At 47.0% G+C, this 27,888-nt stretch overlaps 1 protein-coding gene across 2 annotated transcripts; it reads right to left on the bottom strand.

The window, feature by feature from the left end:
* Positions 1-1,431: 1,431 nt before the first annotated feature.
* SAYSD1 (SAYSVFN motif domain containing 1) lies at positions 1,432-27,888 on the bottom strand. 2 transcript variants are annotated; one of them, XR_008795487.1, is made up of 2 exons: positions 27,723-27,863; positions 1,432-1,532 (listed from the first exon to the last, which is right to left on the bottom strand). XR_008795487.1 is itself a non-coding variant. In XM_056137345.1 (2 exons), the coding sequence occupies exons 1-2, from the start codon at positions 27,867-27,869 to the stop codon at positions 19,149-19,151; spliced, it is 501 nt and encodes a 166-aa protein (XP_055993320.1). In that variant the 5' UTR covers positions 27,870-27,888; the 3' UTR covers positions 18,668-19,148. The 2 variants fall into 2 exon arrangements, 1 of the variants encoding a protein (XP_055993320.1); XM_056137345.1 differs by lacking the exon at positions 1,432-1,532 and adding an exon at positions 18,668-19,502 and having other exon boundaries at positions 27,723-27,888.

The following is a 27,888-nucleotide window of genomic DNA, read 5'->3' as shown; positions in this document are numbered from 1 at the left end:
GAGTGGTTTAAACAATGCTAATAGCCAAATGGATGTGTATTCTAATTCCACTCGTTTATTTGATCTCCCCTTCTAAATAAACTCAGTCCATTAAATTCGTTTTTTTAGAAAATGCCATAAAAGCATGAGCCTTGTTTGCACAGCAGCCACAGAATTTGAATGTGGCTGCAGTTGAGAGATTCATCTTCAGAAAAATGAACTTTTCTCCAACTTAAATCATTGTTCACTCTCAGGATTTGCAAGTCATTTCCAATGAAGAGCAGGGTGGTAGTTCCCCCTCATTCCAGCACCATTTCTGCTCCACCTGTTTAAAGAGAAACATTTAATTCAAGGTTTCCTTAAACATTCTCTGGGAACTCACCTCCCGAGCCGGGCTGGAGCGATAGCACAGCGGGTAGGGCGTTTGCCTTGCACGCAGCCAACATGGCCGACCCGAGTTCGATTCCTCCGCCCCTCTCGGAGAGCCCGGCAAGCTACCGAGAGTATTCGATATGCCAGACACAGTAACAGCAAAGTCTCCAATGGAGACGTTACTGGGCCCGCTCGAGCAAATCGACGATCAACGGGAGGGCCTTTACCTTTACCTTTACCTTCCTTAAACATAAAAAGAGATTTTAGTCAAGCTGTAGGTGCTGCCTCTTTCAAACAGAATAATAGTAATTCTTCCCCTGAGAGAAAATTACAAATCTGGCCAAGTTCTGATCTCAGACATCATCTTGCTTTCTACTTCCTTCTCTGTTGATACACTCACCTTTCCGCATTTTACTCAGCCACTTCGCAGGAATTAGGAGGAACCTGAAGACTTTTCCCCCTGTCCCATCTCCAGGAAAGCACTAGCCCAAGCCCATAACGGCTATTGTTGCTTTTCAGGACAGTGTGAAGGGCCACCTCAGGAAAGATGGTGCTTCTCAGAACTTAATTCAGCCTCAAGAAAGGTCAGGGGAGCTGCCCAGCTCTGCGGAGCCCAACCAGAGGAAAACCAATGAGAGCGTCAGTCTCCAGACTCACCCAGGAGCTCAAGACTCACCCATAGAAAGCATATCCCAAGGACCGAAATAGCCCATGAACAAAAACAACCAGATTCTGTGCTGAATTTATGAAGCATCTCGTTCATATGCAGTGGGCATAAGCATTCCCAAGAGCTGGGAACCTCCCCGCACAATTTATATTTCAGCACCTTGAAAGTCTGTGTAACTAAAAAGAAACACTTAGCTATCTCCTCATCGTCTTCTTTCTCTCTGTCTCTCTGTCTCTCTCTGCTTCTATGTCATCTTCCTCTGTCTCTGTCCCTCCCTGTCCCTCTCTCTGAGTCTGTTTCTCACCTCTATGTCTCTGTGTATGTCTCTGTCTCTTTGTCTCTGTCTCTCATACACACACACACACACACAAATATTTGTAACAGTGGAATGTTCCTTACCAGGCAGAGTGGAAAAGACCCAGCACCCGGTAGCACAATGTGGAGTAGATCAGCACTCTTTAACCCTTTTACACCTGAAGACCTGCAGCTGTCTATGAACTGGTGGTTAAGAAGACTGGAAGAGACAACATAGGAGGCCACATGGTTAGAGAGGAAGGGAAATAGAGTCCCATGTTGGGACAAAGAAGAAATAGAATCTGTCCCCACAGGTAGAAGGGTAGGTGGAGAAGAAATGATAGAGGCCATACATTCAAAAAAAAAAGGAAGGGAGAGAAATAGAGAGAGAAAAGGGAGGGAGGGGGGAGAGAGAGAGAGAGAGAGAGAGGTAGCATATTGCTTAATTGGGGGTGGGGGAACACTGTAGTAAAAGAAGAAACTACAGTGGTGAGAAGAATAATGACAATGACAGTGGACAACCAGTGGACAGCCAGGACAGGAGCCCTATCCATAGTCTGAATCATCAACTTCTTCCATAACCCTAACTTTGTTCCTTATAGAGAGAGTTCCCTAATCCCAAAATGTGATGTATCTTTTCTTTGATACAAAAATTCACTTTAATTTAGACAATGATTTTAGCAAAAGAAAAAGACCAATAGTCCAGCTTACTGTAAATCTGGCACATTTTATTTTTCCCCATTGATTCATGGTGAGAGTATTAGAATGAACGACTGCGGATACTCCTCGGGTAGTATCAATAGAGCTCAGAATGCATGTTACAACCTTCAGGAACAAAAGCACTTGCTGAGGATTATAAACAAAAAGCCATCCCAGGCTGAGCAATCCACCCCCCACTTTGGATCTGCAGCTCCCTGGTAACACTATAAGGGAATCAGCAAGCATTTTTTTTTATTAGTGAAACACCATGAGGTACAGTTGTAGATTTACAAATCTTTGTGCTTGGGTTTCTATTATACAATGATCAAATACCCATCCCTCCACCAGTGCCCATTTTCCATCACCATGGATAATATCCCTCCCACCCCCATCCCTCCCATCCCACCCTGCCTCTGTGGCAGGGCGATCCCTTGTGTTCTCTCTCTCCTTTTGGGTGTTGTGGTCTGCAAAAGAGGCATTGAGTGGCAAACATGTCCAGTCCATAGTCTACTTTCAACATGCATCTCCCCTCCTGGGAGGATCCTCCAAACACCCTTTATTTGGTGCTCCCTTCTCTATCTGAACTGCCCTTTCCTCTAGAATGCCCGGCTGGCCACTAAGCTATGGAGTAATCCTCCTGGTGCTGATCTCAGCTATTCTTGGGTATTAATCTCATACTTTGTTACTTTATATCCCCCAGATGAATGCAATCTTTCTATGTCTATCCCTCTCTTTCTGACTCATTTTGCTTAGCATGATACTTTCCATGTTGTACCACTTGTATATAAATTTCATGACTTCATCTTTTTTAACAGCTACATAGTACTCCATTGTGTAGACGTACCAAAGTTTCTTTAACCAGTCATCTGTTCTTGGGCATTCAGGTTTCTTCCAGTTTCTGGCTATTGTAAAGAGTGCTGCAATGAACAAACAAGTGCAGATGTCACTTCGACTATACTTTTTTGCCTCTCTGGGATATATTCCCAGGAGTGGTTTGCTGGGTCAAATGGGAGCTCGATTTCTAATTTTTTGAGAATCGTCCACACTGTTTTCCAGAAGGGCTGAACCAGTCGACATTCCCACCAACAGTGAAGGAGTGTCCCTTTCTCGCCACATCCGCGCCAGCATCAGTTGCTTTTGTTCTTTTGGATGTGGGCCAGTCTCTGAGATGTGAGATGGTATCTCATTGTGGTTTTGATCTGCATCTCCCTGATGATTAATGATGTAGAGCATTTTCTCATGTGCTTTTTTGCCATTTGGATATCTTCTTTGGGAAAGTTTCTGTTCATTTCATTGCCCCATTTTTTGATGGGGTTGGATGTTTTCTTCTTGTGGAGTTCAACCAGTATTTTGTATATCCGTGATATCAATCCCTTGTCAGATGTGTATTCGGCGAATATCCTTTCCCATTCTGTAGACTGTCTTTGTATTTTGGTCACTGTTTCTTTGGAGGTGCAGAAGCTTCTTAGTTTAAGATAGTCCCATTTATCTATCTCTGTTTTCACTTGCTGGGCCAGTGGCATGGCATCTTTGAAGATACCATTAGCTTCAATGTCATGGAGGGTTTTGCCAACTTTGTCTTCAATGTACCTTATGGTTTCTGGTCTGATATTGAGGTCTTTAATCCATTTTGATCTTACTTTTGTACATGGTGTTAGGCAGAGTTCTGAGCCCATTTTTTTTGCATGTAGCCGTCCAGTGATGCCAGCACAATTTGTTAAAGAGGCTTTCCTTACTCCACTTCACATTACTTGCACCTTTATCAAAGATTAGATGACCATATGATTGAGGGGAGATGTCAGTGTATTCAACCCAGAATCAGCAAGCATTTATTTGCAGTTTACATGGCTCTTGAGTGAATGAGCACAGCCTTGGTTGTTGGTAACGAATGTTTACAGGAGACATTTCAGTTCCTGGATCCTCAGTGGATATGGAATGGGGGGAATTACAGGGCTGTGGGTAGCTTGGCATGTTCTCAGGGATCTGTACCAGGGATGTAGAACATCTCAAGAGCTGTTACATTTCTTTATTTTTTTTAACTTTTAAAAATTTAATTATAAAATGAGATACACACAATTACAAAATTGTTCATGATTGGGTTTCAGTCATACAATGTTCCAACACCCGTCCCTTCACTAGTGTACATTTCCCACCAACAATGTTACAAATTTCCCTCCCACCACCCCCCTGAACCTGCCTCTGTGGCGGACATTTTTGTCTCTCTCTCTCTTCCTCACTCTCTTTCCTTCTGGGGATTATGGTTTGCTATAGAGGTGCTGAAAAGTTATCAAGTGTATAACTTTACCTCCTTTCATCACTTAGTTCCTGTCCAGAGTGATTATTTCTAGCTAGCACTGTCATAGCGGTCCCTTCTCCATTCTAATTGCCCACCCCCACCCCCACTTGTGGCAAGCTTCCAACTATAGACCAGTCTTCCTGATCCCTGTTTTTATTGCCCTTGGGTATTCGTCTCATACTGTGCTTTTTTTTAAATGTCCCACAAATGAGTGCAAGAGTTATTGCATTTCTAATGTGATGAGGGACACCAAGACTCCCCCCAGTGGAGTCTGACAGGAAAAGTATCCCTCCTACTAGCAGGGTGGTAGGGGCTGAGTTCATCTGAGAAGGGGCTGAGTTCAAGGCTAACAAGTGGAGAAAATCTCCACAACCAACTCTGAGACTCTGCACATGGCATCCTTTCTGCACTTAGGCACTGCTTCACAGACTTCAGCATCCTTACCAATTTCCAAAACACAGGATTTTTGGAAATTTGTATAGTTGTTGTAAGTGTGGTATTATAGGTCCTTTTTCATGATTGCCAAGAATATTCAGACACAATATCATTCCTTTTTAAAATCATTTTTATTAAAGCACCATGATTTACAAACAAAGTTACTCATAGTTGAGCTTTAGACATACAATATTGAAGCACCAATCCTACCACCAGTGTCAGCTTCTTTCCGCCAATGTTCCCAGGTTCCCTGCAGATCTCCTCTCCAAACTGCCCTCCTGACAGGCACCTTTCTAAGTTAGGTTGTTCAAGTTTGGGTCTCTTGATTTCAGTGCTTTTGACTCTGTGGTTCGTGTATTCGGTTCTATCATCCCCAACACCATCTTTGTTCCTTAACCCCCTTACTTGGCCTTTATTGCTTCTCATCTGTCTCTTCTCCCTCTCTTCTCCACTCTTCTTTTCCTTCTCATCTGGAGCCAGGGTTGTTCAGGGCATCCCCACATATATGTGATATCTCCCTATGTTTGTCCTTCTCTGGCTTATTTCATTTAACATTATGCCTTCCAGTTCCATCCGAGTTGCAGTGAATTGCTTGATTTCATCATTCTTTACAGCTGTGTAGTATTCCACTGTGTATCTATACCACATCTCACTTTACACCAGTGATAATGGCACATATCAGAAATACTGGGAACAATCTCTATTGGTGGGGATATGATGAAAAAGGAACCCTTTATCCAATGTTGGTGAGAATGTTATCTGGTCTAACCCCTATGGAAAACAGTCTGAAGGGTATTCAGTAAACTCAGAATTGAGTTCCCATATGACCCAACATTCCATTTTTTTGTGTGTGTCTATCCCCAGGACAGAAAACCTCTCATAAAAATGTAATAAGTCTTCTTTTATATGTTGAGTCTACATAAGATATCTTTGCATCTGTCTCTTTAACTTTAGTTTTTAAAGCATGCCTTTGATGAGCTGCTGGTTTAGCCTAACTAGAGTAATATGTCTTTATTTCTGTATTTTTATTTGTAGATATCCTGTATTTGGGTTCTATACACTCTCTTTTCTGCCCATGGATTTGATAGATGAAAGAGCTTCAGTGCAGTCTTGTTGGCAGGTGCCAATGGGGTTTAATAAAACCATAAATTCAATTATCTAGGAATTCTGGAGCCTTGGAAGCTCTGTAGGAGGTGAAAAACAGATTGGTAATACCTCTGACCCTTTAAGACAGTAATAAGTGTAAAGTGTTCAAGACTAAACATATTGTATTGGAGTTATCTCTATAAAAGCATGTGAGACTCAGGAACCTGCTACCAACATTAGCTCCCTACATCAAAGATCTTCAGGGGTCAGGGATACCCGGGGGCTCCATGGTAAAGGGCATACTTTGCATGCATGATACCTAGGTTCCATCCCTAGCACTGACTAAATTAAAAAGACCTTCTTCAGGTACCTTTAGAATGGTGCACTGATGGTTGGCCAAGTATTGCTTGGTGTGACCTTCAAGTCCCCTGAGTGTTGCTTGAAAGGCACCCCTCCTAAAGATGGGGAGAGAAGCTGAACAGAAAAATCTCTAAGGAGGACACACAGAATGGCCAAAAAGACAAAGGAAATCATGCTTGCTATCACTTATTATCAAGAAAATGAAAATCAAAACAAGGAGATGTCACCTCAATACTCATATAAAAAAATCCAGAAATAACAAATTAGGGGAGGGGTGAGACTAGAAGGAACAGCTGGTCGGAATACAAATTGGTCCAGCCTCTAGAGAAAACAGGATGGAAAACTCCCAGTAAAAAGAAAGCTGGAGCCTGCAAGAGCTCAACAGGGCTGCTGGGAGCCTACTGTGTGTAGGAGGATGGGTTTGATCCCTGACACAGCCTGGTTCCTGGGGTCTCACTGGGAACAGGTCTAAGGTGCAGAGCTGGAAGTAGCCCCCTGGGACGGCCAGATGTGACCTCTAATAAATAAATAAAATACATAAATAAACTGTAATCCAGTTATTCCCCTCCACGGTACCTATGCCAAGAACACAAAAACAATGATTCCCCCAGCAGCCCTACTCACATCCACAACCTCTGCCAGGTAAGCTGACCCATCGCCCAGCTTTATAGATTCGTGATCAAATTTAGGGAGCGATCAACCACAAACATTCACAGACACACCAGTCTCCCAGCTGAAAACTCTGGGAGGGGCAGACTGAGTCCCCGCCCTGCTGAAGCCCCATTGCGGCTGCCATGCCAAAGGCCCAACTCTGTGGCCTCACAACTCAGCTCCGCAGATGCCAAACTGCCAAAACTTCTAGGTACATCGGTCTTCAGGCTGAGAACTCTGGGGCCTTCTGGGAGCGGGGGTGGGCAGTCTCCCCTCAACCCTCCACACTTCCGAAGCCCCAGCAGCCACATCCACACCCCACAACTGCCTCTCTGTAAACCCACAGCCCAGTTAAATATTCTGGAGTTTCTAGACCATTTGCAGCCCCTTGACACCTCCAAATTCTACAATACTGACAGCTCGGTAAGGGCATAGCAAATTAAATGGGAAAGTAACATAGAAGCCAACTAAGCTCAATAAACAAAACATTAATACGGAAGGCTCCAACTAGCAAAAACAGTTTAGTAAACTTTCAGACAAGGACTTAATGATCCCATAGCAAAATATAACAATTTTCACAAATTCTCTTTTATTGAAGTGTTTTTTGATATTTTCATTAGCCATTTAGTTGTAACAAGCAATATAAAATAAATTATTATTCTATGTCTGATAAGGGAACAGGCTTGTGGGTGGCTGAAAAAACAGGGACAATGGTGGAGGCAAGGTCACTCTGGTGGTAAGACTAGTGGAACAATACTGAATGCCTGTAATAAATGCATCATGAACTTTGTAAACCAAGTTTGTAAACTACTGTTTATTTTTTTTAATGTAGGAGTACTTCTGTTTATTCAACCACTGATTAACTGATTGAATTGTGCATGGACTCTACCTTACTATTTTTTTTTCATTTTTTATAATTCCATTCATTGAATCACCACCAGAGCAGTTACAAAGCTTTAGGGTCTAAGTCTTGGTCGTACAATGAAACACCTGCACCTTCACCAGTGCCCATTCTCCACCCCCAACAACCCCAGTATACCCCCATCCCACACCCTCCCCCTGCCTGTGGGGCAGATGATTTCCACATTACTCTCTCTCTACTTTGATCACATTCAATATTTCGACACCAGACCCACCATTATTATTTGAGATTTTACCCTAACACTCAGACCTGCTGGAAAGGCAACAGTAGACAATTTGTTTTCTATTGCTGGTTATGAATAACATATGATGTCGTGTGGCTGTAGTAGTGGCCGCGCAATTTTAAAATTCCGAAATTTTAACACTTAAATCTGGAGGGATTTCTGCCCAAACCTGCTGGGTTCCGAGATTTGCTCCTGATTCTCTGGGATCATGGCCGTTAAGCAGCTTGATTAGGAGCCAGAAAGCCTGTTCCTGGGCGATGACTTGGGGTATCATTGGGGTGGGGAGAACAGGACCAGCTCCATCCCATCCCATGAGGCCCAAAATGTCTCATCACCGCGGGCACAAACCTCACTGTCCAATGGCCTCTGGAGGATGATGGACACCAAGCCGCCAGGGGGAAGCAGGCAGAGGGACAACACCCTTTCCCCCCTCGGGTGGCCTGGCGACAGTAACCTATTGCAGGGACAGGACGCATTTCTGCCAAAAGCCTTTGGGTTTTGAGTTTTGTTTCTGAGTCTCTGGGTCATGGCCATTAAGCAGTTCAATCAGGAACCAGAGAGGCCATGCCTCCAATTATATAGCTAAGCCGAAGGTGGTTTGTAGGTGTGTTTCCCACATACTTAACTTTTGGCTGTTTACTTTCTTGGTAAACTTTGCCCCAAGTTTTTGGGGTCTGGCCAAAGGCACAGCAGCAATTCTGGGGTATCTAGAAGTCTGAAGGCACCATCAGGCTGCTGATGCACTCACCCCACAGGTACTGATCTACTGATTGACCTGCTGGCGTCACCATACCCCCCCCCCCCCCCGGTAAACTACTGTTTAAATAAAGGAGGAGGGGCTGGAGCAATAGCACAGCGGATAGGGCATTTGCCTTGCACGCAGCCAACCCGGGTTCGATTCCCAGCATCCCATATGGTCCCCTGAGCACCACCAGGGATAATTCCTGAGTTCAGAGCCAGGAGTAACCCCTGTGCATCGCCAGGTTCTGACCCAAAAAAAAAGAAATTAAATAAATAGGGGAAATAAAATTAAAAAAAATAAAAATGTTATTCAAAAAGAACTATGCACATCTATGTTCACTGAACCACTGTTGGCAATAGCCAAGATTTGGAAACAATCCAGCTGCCCAGTGATAGATGATTGGATCAGATGGCTGTGCCATATACGCACAATGGAATATTACTCAGCACTAAGAAATGATAAAATCTTGACATTTGCAACAACTTGGATGGAACTAGAGGACTCATGCCAAGTGAAACAAACTAGAAGCAGAGAGACAAATACCAGGTGATCTCCCTCATTTGTTCGGATATAAAGGGACAAAGCAAGGGAATAAACAGGGACAAAGGAAAACAGAGTCTTGGACTTTGAGCACAAAGCTGCGGTTACCAGTGGGAAAAAGGAAGACGGCAATTAGAGGGGAAGGGGTTCCAGAAGACTGTGGTGGAGGGATACTGGGACATTAGTGGTGGGTGCACTGTGGTCATGTGTTTTTGTTTTTGTTTTTTGCTTTTGGGGCCACGCCCGGCGATGCATGCACAGGGGTTTCTCCTTGCTCATGTACTCAGGAATTACTCCTGGCGGTGCTCAGGGGACCATATGGGATGCTGGGAATCGAACCCAGGTCAGCCGCGTGCAAGGCAAACACCCTACCCGCTGTACTATCACTCCAATCCCTTTGGTAATGTATTTTTAAGTAGAGTAAGATTTTTTTTTAAATTTTTATTAGTGAAACACCATGAGGTACAGTTGTAGACTTACAAATTTTTGTGCTTGGGTTTCAATTTTACAATGATCAAGTACCCATCCCTCTACCAGTGCCCATTTTCCACCACCACAGATCCCAATATCCCTACCCCCCATCCCCCCCCCCCCCATCCCACACAGTCTCTGTGGCAGGGCATTCCCTTTTGTTCTCTCTCTCCTTTTGGGTGCTGTGGTTTGCAGAAAAGGTATTGAGTGGCAATCATGTTCGGTCTATAGTTGAGTAGAGTGAGATTATACCCTTAAAATGCATGCAGTCTTGGGCCAGAGTGATAGTGCAGTGGGTCAGGTGCTTGCTTGCATAAGGCTGACCCAGGTTAAATCCCTGGCACCCAAGCATAGCCAGGAGTAAACCCTGTGCACTGCCAGGTGTGGCCCCCAAACAAAACCATTCAGGATTTTGTTAATAAATAATTTTTATATATAGGTATATATACAAATATATTATACATACATATATACATATATACATGTGTGTATCTATACACATGCATACACACATATGTAGTTAACTAATACAGATTTCTGCAGGCTGTAGCACAAAGCCATGGAGAGCCTGTGTCTACTCCCCAGAACCTGTCCACACCTCTCCCTGGGGTTGGATGCTGCAGTTTATGATGTCCTGGGGCAGAGACATAACACAGTGGGTATAGTTCTTTCCTTGCACTGGGCTGACCCAGATTTTATTTCCGGCACCCCACATGGTTCCCCAACCCCACCAGGAGTGATCCCTGAGTGCAGAGACAGGAAAAAACCTTGAGCATCTTTGGTATGACCCAAAAGCAAACAAACAAAAATAGCTACAACACCCTAACATGAATGTTTCATTTGGCCACAAGAGTGAGCTGTCCCATTCTTCAACTCACCCTGCCCTGCCCTGTCCAGTCTCAGTAAGACCATGAGACTTCATGCATGTGATGCAGGGAATTCTCTCTCCATAAAGTTCTTTCAAGGTTTCTAGAGAGGCAGCTTCTGGCCTAATCCACATGAAGGACCAGAAGCAGACCCTGACACACTAACAGGGATCTGGAACCCAGACTTTTCTTGTTTGGCATCAAGTCCAGCTGAGATCTCGGGGGGGGGAGAGGTGATTCAAGGAAACAAGGCGAAAACAGTCGACAAAGAATTCCTGTCTGAAGACCTTCACTGTGAATGAATGTCTACTAGTGAAAAAACGTATGTGCCTCTTTTCTCTAGAGATGATCAAAATCATCTTTTCTCTAGAGATGATCATAATATAATTGAATAGTATTAGTAAAACAACTCAATGAAGTATTTGCTAAGGACAGGTGGAAAAAGACATGGAGTTTGTGAGGCAGGATGGCTATTTCAATCTGGATACTTTCAAAACGCCTTTCTCATGATGGGACATCTGAGTGGACTGAATGGAGGGCAGGAACAAACAAAGGGAATCACTGGTGCAAAGACTCCAAAGAGGAGCGTTATTTAGTGTTATTTAAATTTTTTCTTCGAGTTCTGTATTTTACAATATTTTTAATGATGTTTTCCCATGCACTTAATTCCAAAACTATGCCAATCACCTCCCTCCCTGGGTTATTTAGGGTTTTAGAGAAGTCTGCAAAGATGGCTCCCTATCTACCATGTTTTATAAATAAATTTTTATTGCCCCCCCCCAAGTTTGTTCATGCAGTATTTTTTGTGGCTTCTTTTTCTTGACAGTGGCAGAGCTGAGTGACCGGTAGAGAAACGTATGAGCATTGAAGCCTATTTACCATCTAGCCCTGTACAGGGAAAAGTTTGCCAAATTCCTGCATGGGATGAGCATGGAAGTGGTGAAAGTAACTATGCAAGCAGATGCCAGATCACCCGCCACCTAAATAACTGATAAATATATGTGCATGCTTCGTACTCAGGAGGCCCAGATTCAATCCCTCGTACTACATGGTGCTCTGAGCACTGCTGGGAGCAATGCCCAAGTACCCAGTCCACAATAGTCTCAAGTACTGAGTGGCCAAAAGGGAATAAGGTTGGGTGGGGAGGGAGGAAGGAGGAAGGAAGAAAAGGAGGGAGGAATGGAGGAAGGAAGTAGCCTACTCCATGGGACTGAAATGAAGTAAAGCACTTGCATTGCATGCAGCTGCAAAGATGGCAACCCTGGTTTGAATCCCCAGCAACTTCCACATATCATCCGAGCTCTGCCAGAGATCACCCTTGAACACAGAGCCAGGAGTAGCCCACAAGCTCTGCTGGGTGTGGGGGAGGAGAGAGGGGAGGGGAAAAGGAAGAAGAAGAGGAAGAGGAGGAAGAGGAGGAAGGAGGAGGAGGAGGAGGAGCAGCAGCAGCTCCAGTTGGAGTCACAAGCCGCTCTTCACCGACTCTCTCTAGGGTACCCAACCAACCTGCCCTCGGATCTACTGCAGTCACTGTTCTCACCCATGTACCCTTGTGACAGTGATATGCACAGCTGAGAGGCCCCCACGGACACAACCACAAGAATCACAGGCAAGTGAGAAGGTTCAAAACAAAGGGTACATTTATAAAAATTGCAAATTCAACTTTCATTAATAATGATTTGTCACCAGTTAAAGTACAACACAAAGCACTATTTCAGACTGTATTCTAGCAATACTTTTTTTTTTTTTTCAGGAAAAACTTCACAGAAATAATTTGCTACTCACTAGGCGGACCCAAGATCACCACCACTAGCAGCAGCTTCTGGAAACTTATTTGAAATGCAGACTCTCAGGCCAGGGCCCAGGCCTCTCAAATCAGGGCCTGCATTTTAACAAGTTCTATTGATTTGGGGGTCTGGCTTGGGGATGAGGGCGCACACCCGGCAGTGCTTAGGGGTTACTTCCAGCATGGTGCTCAGGGCACAATGGGGTGCCCCAAACTGAATCCAGGCCTCCAGTGTACAAAACATGTGCTCAACTACAGAGCTACCACATTTCCTGGAGATTTTTTATGGCGACTAAAGTTTCAGACTAATGTCTTAATAGGAAACTGCCTCAAATTATCCATTTCCAAGAGTTGGAAACATAGCACTCTAATTCCAAAGAGGATAGTCTAGTTTATACTACGTACATCAGTGAGCACTAGGCGCTACTTAAATGGTCAATAATAGAGTACTAGCCAAATCAGTTATGCTTCGCCTATCCAGAAAAAATATTATACTGCTCTCAAAATCAATATGGGAGAAGGGGAGAATATATTCCTAGCTTATAATTAAGTAAAATCGATTACAGGAGGACCAGAGAGATAGTACAGGACGTGAGGCGCTTGCCTTGAATGTGGCTGACCCCAATCCCCAGCAGCACATAGTCCCGAGTACTGCCATGGATCACTCCTGAGCACAGAGCCAGAAACAGACCCTGAGAGCCAATTGATGTGCCCCTCCCAGGATCAAGTACAAGACTAACACTTTAAAAACAAGAATGAATTTGATGAAGAATGCCAGACATACAGTCCTTAAGATCATACTAATGGCATAACTAATAACATGAGAACAAGAAGGACACCTTTTCCCAAGGCAGTTTCCTGCAGCCTAACTGCTACCTCCAGGCTCCTGCCTCCTTCCCTGGGGAATACCTGATGCTTCTCCAAAGCCTCCCGGAGACCTACCCTGACCCATAAGCATCTAGAAATTCCTTTTGTGTGCTCTAAACCTCCGTGGATACCACACTCTCACAGCACTTACCATGCTGTCCTTGAACTGATTATCAATCAGCTACTCACCTGCCTTTGTCTGCTCAGAGCCTAGCTCCAGGCCTGGTAAAGACTGGGTTCTCCATGGATGGGTGAATGATGATGGGTAGATGGATAAGTGGATGGATGGATGGATGGATGGATGGATGGATGGATGGATGGATGGATGATAGATGAATGGATGATTGATGGATGGATGGATGATGGATGGATGGATGGATGGATGGATGGATGGATGGATGGATGGATGGATGGAAGGATGTGTAAGTGATGGAGAGTAGATGATGGATAGGTACACAAGTGGGTGAACATGGAGGTGTTAGAAAATGACTGAGCAAATGAACGGCACAGAGACTCCACTCTGATGATAGCTGATGTGGTATTTCCCCCCTCACTAGGGATCACAGACAGTGGGGCTGTCTGCATCTGCTCATGCAGCAGCCTGGGGATGAAACTCAGCCTCATCCTTGCCCAGCTCAGTATATCACTGAAAATATCATCCTCTTACATAAAAACTACACGTTTGTAAGTAAAACTCAGAGTACTTAGAAAACAAGAGGCAGAGGATTGTTACACTAGCATTGCTGGGCTCCACAAAGAACAAATATGACAATGGGAAGGAGAATTTCTCATTGTACTGAATTCTGGAAAATACGCATGAATATATATACTTTGTTTTTTTCTATGTTTCCAAATGTTCTGCTTTTAAATAATTACTGCTTGTAAAGAAAATGTTAAGGACTAAGGCACCGTTACTCTAGTCTTTGCCATTAGTTCCTTCTGGTTTTAAAGCCATATATGACTTCTTTTATTTAGCTTTCATATCTTGAAAAAGGGCAAACTTGATCTACATAAGAAACACATAGCTCTTTCTTTGCTTGAGTCTATTAATCATTAAATTCTCTTCCCTTTTTACATTCATGCTTCTACTCAACATTTCTGATTTTGTTTTGGGGCCACACCCACAGTGCTCCTGGCTTTGCATCCAGCATCATTCCTGGTGGTACTAAGGGACCATTCAGGGTGCTGGAGATGGAGCCCAAGTAAGCCACTTGCAAGGCAAGTGCCCTACCAACTGTACTCTCTCTCTCTGGCCTCAGTATTTTTAACCCTTACTGGACATTATACCAGCTAGGAAGGTTGTTAAAGTGCAGGTTTCTGGGGCCCTTATACCCTACCATACTGAAATCAGTGGGTCCACATGAGCCCTAACATCTTCAATGTAATGTTACTACAGGAGGGCCTGGAGAGATGGGACAGGAATTTAGGTGCTTGCCTTGCATGTGGCCAACCCTGGTTTGATGCCAGAACAACAGTACAGGCACTCCAGGAGTGATCCCTGGCAGAGCCAGGAACAAGCACGTGGGCACGGCCAGGTATGAAGCCTCTCCCACACCCCTAAAAGGCCCATAGATTGTTACTACATATTCAAACACGAGTGCTGTGAGGCCTCTTTTACCTGCGTCCCTGACCTATTAAGGAAAGAGTATTTCTCACTCCAAAGTGACAAATCCTGCACTGTCTAGAATTTAGATTTGAAATGTGATCTCTCCTGAAGATCCGTCCCCCAATACACACACACACACACACACACACACACACACACACACACACACACAATACAAAGTCATTCATTTTGCTCTCAACTTGCCTTTCTGTCAGCTCTTTGGGAGATCCCAGTTTGTATCTAGTCCAATGCTCCCAAGTTGTGAAATTAAGAGTGCATGTGACAGAAACAAAGCACGTGGCTGAAATTGTGTTTCCTTTGGCTTAGGGATCACAGTTCTCTCCCAGCTGTGAATTTGCAGCTTCTCTCTGCTCCACATCAAGATCAGATGTGCATGAACACGGTGCCAGTCTCCTCAACTGCACTGCTGCCTGCTAATTTCAGAGAGGATCGTCGTTTTGTTCAGTGTGTGTATAAACCCATTCTGAAAGCTTTCCAGGACTCTCCCAGGACCTCTGACAAGGGCTGTGCTTGGGGAGCCGCCAAAAGAAAAGAAGTTCTGAAACAGTCGTAGGCACACCTGGCTCAAGCAACATTCAGTGGGTTCCCCACTTCGGACCTGATCTCCAGAGTGAGGGGAAGGGACCCACCACAGGGAGCAGCAGCTCCAGGTACCCCCAGAAGGCAGGTGCTGCTCAGCCTCCTACTTCCAGGGGCTGACCGTTCCTTAATCAGGAGAATGCATTGATGTGGCCCTCACCCAAAGTGCTGCAAACCGTGTGCCAGTAAATAAACAGAGGCCAACAGTGCCGTGTGCAGCAGAAACTCAGTGTTAGAACCCAAAGCCATCCCTGGGCAAACCTACAGCTGTGATAACCATCACTGCACCCACTCACAAGAACACCCAGTCCGGGAACCCTCACACCGGAAGACTGACTGCCTCAGGGGCACACCGAGCAGGTAGAGCGCAGCCTAGGGCAGAGAGAAGCCAGGGGCAGTCTCCTGGCCGGAGGGTGCTCTGCAACCATTAAGAACAATCAAGAACGGTGGTTGCAGCAAAGTTCTTCCAAAAAAGAGCTGAGAAGGGCCTAAATCTTAGAGCTGAATTCTTCTGCTTCAGCGGTCACTGAAAATGGCCAGAAATGAAACATGGCCCTGCTCAAGGCAGGAGAGATGCATTTCATGGCATTTTGGGGTCCCTTCCAGCCCTCCAAGCAGAGGCTTGTGTACTCATCCTGTGACTAGGCAAGATGGGATAATGTGAATAAAAGCAAAACCAATTTACGTCTAAGATCAGGACAGAGCCGACCTTGCCCGTGTGAGCACACGCTGTCACAGGGCGGGGGTGCAGTTCTGGGACTTCAAGTTCACTGATGGCAGAGGCCTTTAATGGAAGCTGCTTGCCGGGCTAATGGTCAGGCCCCAAGTGGAAATTCCGAGATCAATAGGCCCTTTCTAAATTCAGGAAATCAAGGCTGCAACTAAAGCTTAATGGTCTGATAAGAACAGCAAATACAGACTAGCTGTTCCTCTCTTCCCTGACAGGCATTTAATTGGTTCACTTTTCCTAGAAGTTAATATTGTCATTTCATGCAACCTTTGGGAATAGGTGAGCAAGGAGAGGTGACAAATGGCTCACAGGAAATCCATGAAAGAGCTTCAGAAGACTAAGCACCACCTCGTTATAAACAGCTTCATTTCCAAAGCCACCAAGAGGAGTGACCCCTAAGCCCCAAGCAGAGAGCCTGGAGTAGCCCTGAGCACCACAGGGCCCAAACCTGCCCCCCCACCTCACACCACCAAAAAAAAAAAAAAAAGCAATAATGGAAGTTCCTCACCTTGCTGAATGAATTTCCTAATTGAATCAAATGTCTCTAAGCCAAGCAAATAAAGGCATTTTATTTTAGGGGAAAGCCTGAATTTTAGCCCTGTCTTTTGAAATGTAAATTATTTCTTTCCTAGAACATGTTTAGTGCCCTGAGCATGACAGTAAATCTTTAATCAGATTAAGTCTTCCTCGTATTTGGTTTTACGTAATAGGAAAGCTCAAGCAACACAACCGGGAAATGAAAAAAATAAAAGCCTTAGGAAAATTAACTAGGGCCAGAGAGAAAGCATGGGAGCTAAGGTGCTTGTCTTGCATCCATCCCTCTAGCCCTGGCTGGATCCCTGACACCACAAATGGTCCCCAAGCACCATCAGGATCACACCTGGGCTCAGAACCAGGGACAGCCCCTGAGTACCGAGGAGAGTGGCCCAACCCACCCCTAAAAAAAAAAAAAAGGAATCAGGAACCAAATTAACAACCAATCTTACAGAAAATTCAAAGGTTCACATTTAATTACTAAAGATTTGTCTGTTTCCCCTCTTTTCTGCAAGTCCATCTCCATAGAAGAGACTCTGATGTGAGCTAGAGGATCTTCTGCTTAACTGGACAGCTCTGAGGCACACCCAAGCTCCTCTTCAGCAAAGAGCCTGTCAGGAGCACAGCACGTCATAACTGTCCACCTGGGCGGACACACATGGTTAGTGACTAATGAGGACACCCCTCCCCTGCACACCTCCCGCAGTGAAAACATCTGTTACGGCAACGCTTGTTCTGTCTCCCACCACATCCAGTCAGATGAATGTTCTCAAAAATGGAAGGCTAGTACGCTTTTCATCACCCTGGCTCAAGTTCGAGCACCTTGCTGCTCTGGCCTCCTAGGCAGCATTGAGGAGGCTCCTCCTGGCAATTCCTGGTCCAAAAGGTCTAAGGTCTGCAGGTACGGTGCTTTTTGGGCCCTCTGGTGCCTCAGACAACTCAGGAGATCGGAAGTGTTCAGGAGCATCTGGGGCTGTATGAGGTGATGCTGAGACCACACGGTGCTGGGGATCAAACTTGGGTTGGCTCTACAGGAAGCATGCTCCCAACCCCTGTGCTCTCTCTGCGGGCCAGCACCTCACTACTCAAACTACAGGCTGCCATCCCCGATGAGGTTTCATAACTGAGTATAACATCTTTTAGCAGTGTGAGAGTAGTTAAAAAAAAAAAAACATTTGTTTTAAAATAGATTTGTGATTATCATCCTAAATCTTGCCCACAAAAATCTAATTAGTCGGAATAGAAAATGGCTAGCTGGGGGTGGGAAACAGTGAAAGATGAAAGGGAGCCCCCAGCTAGATGACTCCTCTTTGGCCCCTCATCTAAGCTCAAAAACATGGCAAGACAGCGAGGTCTCACCCACGAGGAGATGGGAGAAGCCCACCTGAGACCACAGAGCAGCAGGCCCAGGAGGGGACACAGCTGCAGAGTCCTAACCAGGAATGTGTTCACTGGACAGAAAATGTCACAGAGATGAGACCAGACCATCATTGGTCACGGTTACATGGCACAAGAACAGGACAAAGTTGGCACGATCTGGACTGGGTACTGGGGGACAAAACATGTGTATAATGACATTATACACTGGTATAAAGAGAAGCCTGAACACTGGCAGGGGGCATAGACCGAGCAAAATTAGCTTCTTGAGTATCTGAGTTTTACATGCAAATCTTTCACACGATACCCATGAACCCACTGGTTCAGAGACTTCATGGTAATGGGCAATAGAAATCTGGTGCAGAAAAGCAAATTTTTGTTGTTGCTGTTGTTTTGGGGCTACACCTAGCAGTATTCAGGGATTACTCCTGGGTCTGTGCTCAGGGTCACTCCTGATGAGCTCAGTGGATCAAACTCAGGTCAGCTGTGTGCAAGGCAAATGCCTTAGCCATTATACTCTCTCTCTCTGGCCCCCCAAATAAATGGTTTAAAGCTATTTTATATTTCAATACCATGAATGTCCCAAAAAAGCAAGATAGAAAGAAGAAAACAGAAAAATACAATTGACAAATTACAACTTTTCAGGAATAACAACAACAAAAAGCTATACATGTTAAGGGGCTTCAAGATAACACATTTACTTTCAACAGACAGTACCTAACCATGACTTCAAACACTGGGGTAATATGTAATGCTCTGAAGTCACCTCGCCCAAATAACGAGACAGTCTCCTTTATTAAGGATATTATTTTCACAAATTGCCTGAGATCCAATGGGATTTTTTTTTCACCAAAAATCAACGCCAAGTTCAAGGATGAAACACTAGCAGCAGGTTGACTGGACAGAAGACGATATACGTGAGAGAAGCACACCGTCCCAGAGCTACCCTGCCAGCTGCCCTGAGCTCTGTCCGGGACTCGAATCCATGAGTTCATGCCCAAGGGTGGCAGGGCCCCCGGCAGCTGCAGGGCCGTGGATCTCAGACCTATCTCCCCTCTGGGGACCGGAACAGTAACTCGCGCTCAAACTGCTCTGCTGTCAGTGTGCCCTGGATGGGCTCGCAGCCTGGGTTGAACACCGAGTATGCACTTCTCTCTCCCTCCTTCTTCTCCTCAGGGCTCCGTGTGCCGACGTACATCCAGTAGAATAAAGACAGGACAAAATACGCCAGGCCAAATTCCAGCTCCACAAACAGGCCCAGGAGCACCAGCCAGAGGAGCACCTTCAAGACAGTGATCCTGGTCAGGAGCCACTGGTCCCTGGGCGCGGGTGGGATGGCCGAGGGCAGAGGGGGCCAGGACGGGCTGTTTCCCAGCTGAGCGGGAGCCGGAGCTGCTTCCTAGGGTACAAAAGAAAAAAATGGGAGAATAAAGGGTAATGGGGCTGAGAGGATCCAGACAAATCTGGAGAGGCATTTCTCACTGCTCTGGGCAGGCTTCCGGCTCGCTGATTTCTATTTCTCTTGCCCTGCTCTCTAAAACAATCATTCTTCCCTCCACCCCACCACCCCCAAATTGCTCATGAGCTCTGCTCCAAATGGAATCAGGACGGTTCGGCATTTAAGTGAGATGTGACCCCATAAAAACCTTACCGCATTCAGATGGATTCCATTCATGGGAGACATTTCCTCGGATTAGTCGGCTGCTAACAAGAGCTCATTTGGGTCCCCAACAGAAATTCCCCAGTAACTTATTATACAATAGCCAAGCATATGCTTCCCTTCAAGGCCAATAGAAGTTTGCTGATTGGATTAGATGAGCTAAAATACCATGAGTGACATGATTCTAAAGCAGAGACTCTACCAGAAACAGGAAACAAAAATCTCTCGCACATATTTTTAATAACCACTGACAGGGCCCCTTCCCACCCATTCCCATGCCACAGAGGCCTCCCCCAGAAGGGCGGGGCTTCGTACCTGGATCCCCAAGCCATCAGCGGCACAGCTACTAAATAACCCTCCCGAAACACCAATCAAACCTTCCACAACTGTCATGGCCTCCAGGTCATAGTCCCAGCCCTGGGCACGTATCCGAGGCTGTGTTTAGGGACAGTCAGAGATGCCAGACTCATTCTCCTGCCAGGGTGCCGATGGGGACACACCGGCTCAGTGGCTTTAATCAGCTTGGTTTCCAGTGCGGCATTTCCCAAACTTTTCTGGGTATGATGCACAATAAGAAATACATTCCATTCCATTGTGTGTGTGTGTGTGTGTGTGTGTGTGTGTGTGTGTGTTGGGGGGACGCTGCTGGGGAGACAGCTCAAAACACATGTGAGAGCCCAGGCTGGATGCCAGCACCATACGATATCCCAAGCACTGCCAGGTATGCCCTCCTCTGCCAGAAAGATGAAATACATTTCTAATGTGACTCAGTATATACACACCACGTCCATACATATATACACATATAGGTACCAGAGAAGTCTCACAGATCAATAAATGAACTCCCTGCATGTAAATGCAACCAAGTTTTATATTAATTTTGTGCCTGGGTTTGATCTCTAGCACTGCATATACTACCCCCAAAACTGAAATATGAGAGTGTCTGAGGGGGCTCTGGGCGCCAGCTGGGCCAGATGGATCATGGTTGGGTCTGGTGATGTGATGCTGATTAGAGCTGGGGGTGAGCCGGGCAGCGGGCCACACTCTGCCCTGCGGGGCTGGGGACAGTGTATGGTCATGGAGATCAACCCCAAGCCCTCACAAGTCATGTGCCCCTGACCCCTGGGCTATTTCTCCGGCCCCTTTATTTCACTTTGAAAGAGAAACAGGATGATCTAAACTGACTGCAATATCCGTGAGTTGTTCATGATCTGCAGTTTGAGAAACAATCTAAAGATTTCCTGTGCCACAGACTCTACAATCTATCACACCGTAAGTGCTTCCTTTACTCCCAGAGGTCCACTAGCCAAAGGCAGAGCTCAGTCTGCCCTCCCTTCCTCAGCACTGGCCTTCCAGCAGACACAGGCCAGTGACCAGGAGGGAGTGCTTGGGCAGCTGTCGGCAGAGCCTAGCGTCCTGGCACCTGGAGCCCCGGACTGTCTGTGCCCCATCACGACATGGCTCCGCACTCCACCCACCTGTCCCAATTTCACTCAGAAACTTCCAATTTCAGGAAAAGCTGAAGTCCAAAGCTACAAACAACTTGTTTGTAACAGTTGTGGTGTTGGCACATGATTAAAAAAAAAAAAAAAGATGTTAGCTCTGGGCGCCATCTCAGCACATCAGCGGCCGTGGTCCAGAAACACAGCAGTGAGTCCCGGAGCACAGCAGCTCGCCGGAGATCTCTCCGGACCCTGAATGGAGCCAACACCACTGGGCGCCTCAGAGGGAGTGGGAGTGCCCTCTCCGCCGGCTCCAGATGAAACCTCGGCGGGCACGAGTTTCCAGAAGCAAAACCCAGGTACACGGGTTCCAGGACTAAGACTCCAGGCCCCATGGTGGCAGCAGAGATAGGCCATCCCTCCCAGTCTCCCTCCCTGCTTGAGGTCCCCACGATCTGCCTCCGGGCACCATCTCAGAGCCTCAACGGCCTTGGTTCAGAGACTCCTGAATGAATCTCAAAATGGATTAGCTCCCTACGGAGATGTCTCTGGACCCCAATCATTTACAATTTTAGAATTCCAGAAGCACACGTGACATCTTATGATATTCATCATTAGCCCTGTAGCACTGCAGCACTGTCCTCCCATTGTTCATCGATTTGCTCGTGCGGGCACCAGTAACGTCTCCATGGTCAGACTTGTCACTGTTTCTTGGCATATCGAGTACACCACGGGGGCTTGTCAGGCTCTGCCGTGTGGGCGGGATACTCTTGGTAGCTTGCCAGGCTCTCTGAGAGGGACGGAGGAATCAAACCCGTGACGGCCGCGTGCAAGGCAAACCAACACCCTACCCGCTCAGAGCACCTTTCCCAATTAGACTTTCTGTTTGAGGAAGCACCCGCCATAGCGTGGGCTCGCCCATTTAGGGTGCAGTTTGGGGCAGCAGAGGGAAACAGAGAACAGGAGTAAGCACAGCCTACCTGACGCTGGCGCGGAAACTTCCAGCTCTGCTCCCACAAAGCCTCAGGCTGTCCTCGCAGGCCAGCTGGCCCTCAGCACACAGGTCACCATGAACTGGCACCTTTGGGAAGAGGCCTGGAGCAGTTCCTGCGGCTTCAGGAAGGTTCCAGTTCCAAGAGGCAGAGGCACCTCCTCATTGAAGACAGAGGCCGTGGTGGACTTCATGCACTCACTAGACTCCTGCACCCACTGAGGGACGAGAGGTGGGGATGGTGCCCTCGGGGCTGATAACGGGCAGGTGTGCTGGTGCCTCCCTCATAATAAGCAAGAGAAAATAAATGATCTAGCATCTGCCTCTGGCAGGCAGGCTTGAATAGTGGCGAGAAATTTCCAGCAAACCATAGTGCCCCAAAGTAGAGAGAGAGTATGGGGGAAATTGTCTGTCACAGAGGCAGGGGGAGGGCTTGGATGGGGTGGGGGGATAGTGAGGACATTGGTGGTGGAGAATGTGCACTGGTGGAGGGATGTGTTCAATCATTGTGTGACTGAAACTCAAACATAGGAGCTTTGTAACTATCTCAAGGCGATTCAATAAAAAATAAATAAATAAAAGCCCAACTCAGCATTCCCTATCTCCCTCTCTTAATAGAAGTCACATGTATCCCTCAGTTTTTTTTATAAATAAGTACCACGAGGCCACAACTGTCATGATCCTTGGAATGGGGCTGGTAGCCAGAGCCAAATAGGCATCCCAAGCATCACAGATTCTCAATACACGGTACAACTTCTGGGCTGTTTCTTCAGTTGTATCCCCATTCTTCACAAGCAGATTTAAAAGGGGTTCACAGTGAAGAAGGCAAGGGACCTTGGGATAATGGTGGCAGGATCCTGGCACTCTGGTGGTAGACACAGTGTAGGAGCATGGCAAGCATAAAGCAGTAATACTGTACTACCATAATGCCCAAAAGGAGGGAGGGAAGTGGGGGGTGGGGAGGAGAGGGAGGGAGAGAGAGAGAGAGAGAGAGAGAGAGAGAGAGAGAGAGAGAGAGAGAATGCCTGCCATAGACAGGCTGGGAGATGGGGGGACGGAAACCAAACATTGGTGGTAGAAAACATAACTGGTGGAGAAAAGAGTGTTGGAACACTTTATAACTGAAAAACTCAATCATGAACAGCTTTATAACTGTGTATCTCATGGTGACACATCAAAAACAACAACTATAGCATGGTCCTCCCATTGTTCATCAATTTGCTCAAGCGGGCACCAGTAACGTCTCCATTGTGAGACTTGTTGTTACTGTTTTTGACATACCGAATATGCACAGGGAGCTTGCCAGGCTTTGCTGTGCGGGAGAGATACTCTCGGTAGCTTGCCGGGCTCTCCAAGAGGGGCAGAGGAATCAAAGCCGGGTCGGCCACATGCACGGCAAATGCCCTACTTGCTATGCTATCACTCCGGCCCAAAAACAACAACAACAATTATAATAATATTTTGCCACTGTTAAAAAATTAGAAAGTGAATCACAACACTTTCTCCCCTTTGGAAAAAATACAGGTCAACTGACTGAGGTCACCTGGGAATTTTATTTTGTTAGGACCTTCTTTTTTTTGAGCATGTGCTCTGTAATCATCTTTTTTCAGTTGGACTGGAAAGCCCGGGTAGAAGATCACTTTAAATGATCCCTAGCGACACCCCCATTGTTAACTAAAAAAAAGTCCCTTTCAGATCTGGCCAGTGTGCATGACACATCTTGTCCAGGAAGGAGGCAGAGTCAGGTCAGAAAGATGGGCTTGTGTGGAGAGAGAGGGGAGGGCAAGGCAAGGCGGCAGTGCCCTGTGTAGTCCAGGTTCGGTCCGGCAGGGGCCACAGGCTCTGGCAGGAGGGACACCGCTGGGAGCCTTAGTGCAGAGCGAATATATTCCTTTTGTTGCGATTCAAGACTTTTGATTTACATATTCTGACATGCATGAGGGGGCTGAAGGACCACCACCATCGGGAGCTCGTGCAGGTGGCCCCCTAGAGTGCGGAGAAGGAAGACAGGACACAGCCCAGGAGCAGAGAACTGCGTGCAGGACATAGGATCCACGTAAACTGGGTTCACTTGATGATTTAGGGAGCAAAAACGTAGCTTAGGCTCAAGGTCGACACTGGAACTGGGGAGGCAGGGATGAGGATGCTCTAGGACCCAGAGGATCTCCCTCCAAAGATCTGACCCCCTGCGAAGCCTGGGGGTGGGGGGGTTGCTGGGAAGAGGCCAGAGGGATGAGATGGGGAGGAGGCGGCACAGTGAGGGAAATGAAAGGAACAAAGAAGGGGAAAGGATGTGCCAGCACCAGTTTTCAGGCAAAGCTGCGTACAGAAGTGCTGGGGTCACATTCAGCACACACAGGCACAGTCTGGGGAATCCCCCGAATCACGCTGCTTCCCACTGCAAGACCTTCGCACGGGGCACCCACTGGAGAGAAACATCCCCTCCATCACAGCACCTGGTGGCAGTGGGTTCCCTCTCCCACAAACCCACTCGCACTGAACCCTGGATTTGGGCTTGACACAGTTTCTTCATCCATCCTCTTCTGACAGCCCGCCTTCCTATGCTGCCCCAAACTCTTGATGCAATTTCCTTTTAGGGGGCGGCTGGGACGCTTCAGTGAATCCTGGGACCGTTCCGGGTAATACTCCACCCACCAGGTCAGAAGATTCATTGCTCAGGCCCAGCAACACAAAGCTGCCCAAGTCAAGGAGTGCTGGAGCAAGCAGGGCCACCCCAGTGGTGCTCAGGGACCACAAAGTGCTGGGGATCAAGGCTGGGGCCCTGCGCAAGCTGGGCAGTGCACCCCAGCCTCGAAGCTCTCCCCAGCGCAAGTTCTGAGAGCAGGGCTTATTCTGTCTTTATCACAGTTTTCAATCATTTAACACAGTAATAAAACTAATGGGCATGCAACAGGGTTCTGTTGAAGAAACAAGTAAATGATGATAAGGAAAAGGAAGATGACCCGCAAATCTGAAAGAGAGGTGGGGAGGGGTCTGGCTGAGCAGAGCCAGGTGATGCAATGGGCTAACCCAGGGCCAGGCTGGGGGTGAGAAGCTATAGGATGCACAGGAGAGTAAGTCAGGAAAGGGTTTTTTAAACTTTTTCCACCTGCAAGCCCTTTATGCCAGTGGAATTTTTACATGGCCCCAGGCACATAAAACAGGTATTCAAGTCAACGATTTAAAAAAAAAAAGTCATCTTTATGCTAAAACAATTTTTTTTGCAAGCCCCACATTCACCTACATGTTCACCTGTGGGGTGACAACTGACAGTTTAAGAAATTAGGGGCCAGCGGTACAATAAGGGCTGGCATGGATGTGGCTTGAGGAAGAGGCTAGGGTTTCAGGATTAAACAACTTTAAAAGCACCTTCATCCTAATGTGGCAGAAGCATGTCACAAAAAGAAATTTCTACCTGGGAACTGCATTTCCCAAAGCAAAACCTGAGAGTAGAGGAAGGGAGATGTGAATACTCCATCAATAACTACAAGGAGCATTTAAAACAGAGTTAGAGAAATCCCTGATAAGCCATACTGTGCCCACAAAGGTATTAGATAGAGCTGGATTATAATTGATGGCGGGAAATGCACACCAGCACAAATCCAGGAAAGAGAACAGAATCAACCAAGTGGCTGAAGACAAAATCAGAAAGAAAAACAGAATGATGTTTGGGAAAGAGACGACACTACCACTTCTCCACTCCTGTATCAGACCATCAACTCTCAGGTTTTAATAAGTTTCTCCAAGTTCAGCTTCTCTGGGACAACTCAATGAGCTCACACTTCCTGAGAAATAAGAAATAAGTCAAACAGGGAGAGGGAGTAATAGTATGTTGGGTAAGGTATTCGCCTTGCACGTGGCCAACATGGGTTAGAACCCCGGCATCCCATATGGAACCCCTAGCACCATCAGGAGTAATTCCTGAGCGTAGAGCCAGGAATAACCCCTGAGCATCCCTGGGTGTAGCAGAAAGAGAGAAAGAGAGAGAGAGAGAGAGAGAGAGAGAGAGAGAGAGAGAGAGAAGAGAGATAAGCACTCATTACTCATTGAGTGGGTTATACACTTTTGTGCTACAGGGTGGAAACAGGGTTGGAGATATGAATTCTAAATGTAAATGTGTTCAGTGACTTATATTCAACAATGAAGTTATCCAGATATAAACTAAATGCAAGGAAATGGCATGAAACCTGCTGTACTCCCTTTCTGTATATCATCTGGCCCCCTTCATATTATGGAGAATCATTTCTAACCAATAATCATTTCTAACCAACATTGAGTAACAGTAAGTTTTCCTTCACCAAAAAAAAAAAGCCTAAAAATGAGATGCTGTATAATAATAAAGTTCAGAGAACTCATTTTAAAAGTTAGGTACACTTCTCCTCAGTATATTTTTAATTTCAAAACGCAGTTTGGGGCTCTTACTACACTTATCAGGGGAAACAAAAAACAAGGCTTTCTCACAAACTGACTAAAAGTATCAATTTGGGGTCGGAGGGTTAAGGCGGCAGGCTGGGCTCCCACTCAGACCCACAAGCCACAGCCCTCACCCAAGTAACTGCTGAGAGCAGAGCAAACTCTGAACACCGCCAAGTGTGGCCCAGAAACCAAACAAATAAAAAGCATCAATCTGACGTTTTTTCCTGGATTTTCGCATCTGCAATGAAATTCCACGAACACATAAACAGACAGGAATTAAGTGCAACTGCAAAAAAAAAAAAAAGCCGAAGAATTAAGAGTCAAAAGTTTTCAGACTTTCCTAAAAAGTCTGTTCCCGCCTTGAATATTTCACTACGGAACTTGAAAGATTCTGATTCTATCGCGATGCAAAACCAGAGGCCCTGGCTGGCGGTGATGGTAAGTTTGCACCAGTATCCAGACCCCACTGGGAAAGCAGAGGTTATCTGAGGGACCGGCCGCATGTGTGGCCCTGATGACCCTCACTTTTCCTCGGCATCCAAAGCTGTCACCCTCCCTCGGCGAAGCGCTGTGCCTCTGCGCGCCTGGGGGTCTCCCAGCGCCGGGGGACATCACGGGCAGATGCCCTTTCCTCCCGGACTCCAGATGCTCGCTCTGACCCCAGAATCAGGCACTGCGCAGGTCACAGGTCACAAAGAGAAAGCCACAGCCCGGACAGCCGGGTGGCCGGAAGCGCTGGCAGGAAGTACAAGCCCCAACCCACAGCAGGTGGGAGGCGCGACCGCCCACCCCAGCCGGACCGCGGCAGGGGGCGGGGCCCGGCGCCCACGTGGAGGTGGGCGGGGCCTCCCCTGGAGGGGCGGGGCCTGCGATCGCCAAGTAAGAGCGCGGCTGGTGCGCCCACGTGGCAGTGGGCGGGGCCTCGCCCGAAGGGGCGGGGTCCGCAGCCGCCAGGTAGGGGCGTGGCTTGAGTCCCACGTGGTGGTGGGCGGGGCCCTTCCGGGAGCGTGGCCTAGCCGAGCATGGTGGTGGGCGGGGCCTGGAGCCGCCACGTAGTTGCCGGGCGGGCTTGGACCCCGAGGTCCCGGGCTAAGTTCTCGTTCCTCTCACCTGAGCGGGACTGGCTGAGGTCCCGGTACTCGCGGGCCTCGCTTTCCACCGCAGGTAGCGCTGTAGCCAGCCCGGGGCTGCTTCCTCCTTCGGGCCCGGAGCGGCCCGTCTCCGGGCCTCCCGGAACTCGGCCAGGCGCCGTTCCATGCCCGGCCGCCCGCGCCCG

This window comes from Sorex fumeus, unplaced genomic scaffold (assembly GCF_029834395.1).
Source record: "Sorex fumeus unplaced genomic scaffold, SorFum_2.1 ptg000123l, whole genome shotgun sequence".
NCBI classification, from domain to species: domain Eukaryota; kingdom Metazoa; phylum Chordata; class Mammalia; order Eulipotyphla; family Soricidae; genus Sorex; species Sorex fumeus.
This window is presented reverse-complemented; position numbering and strand designations above follow the sequence as displayed.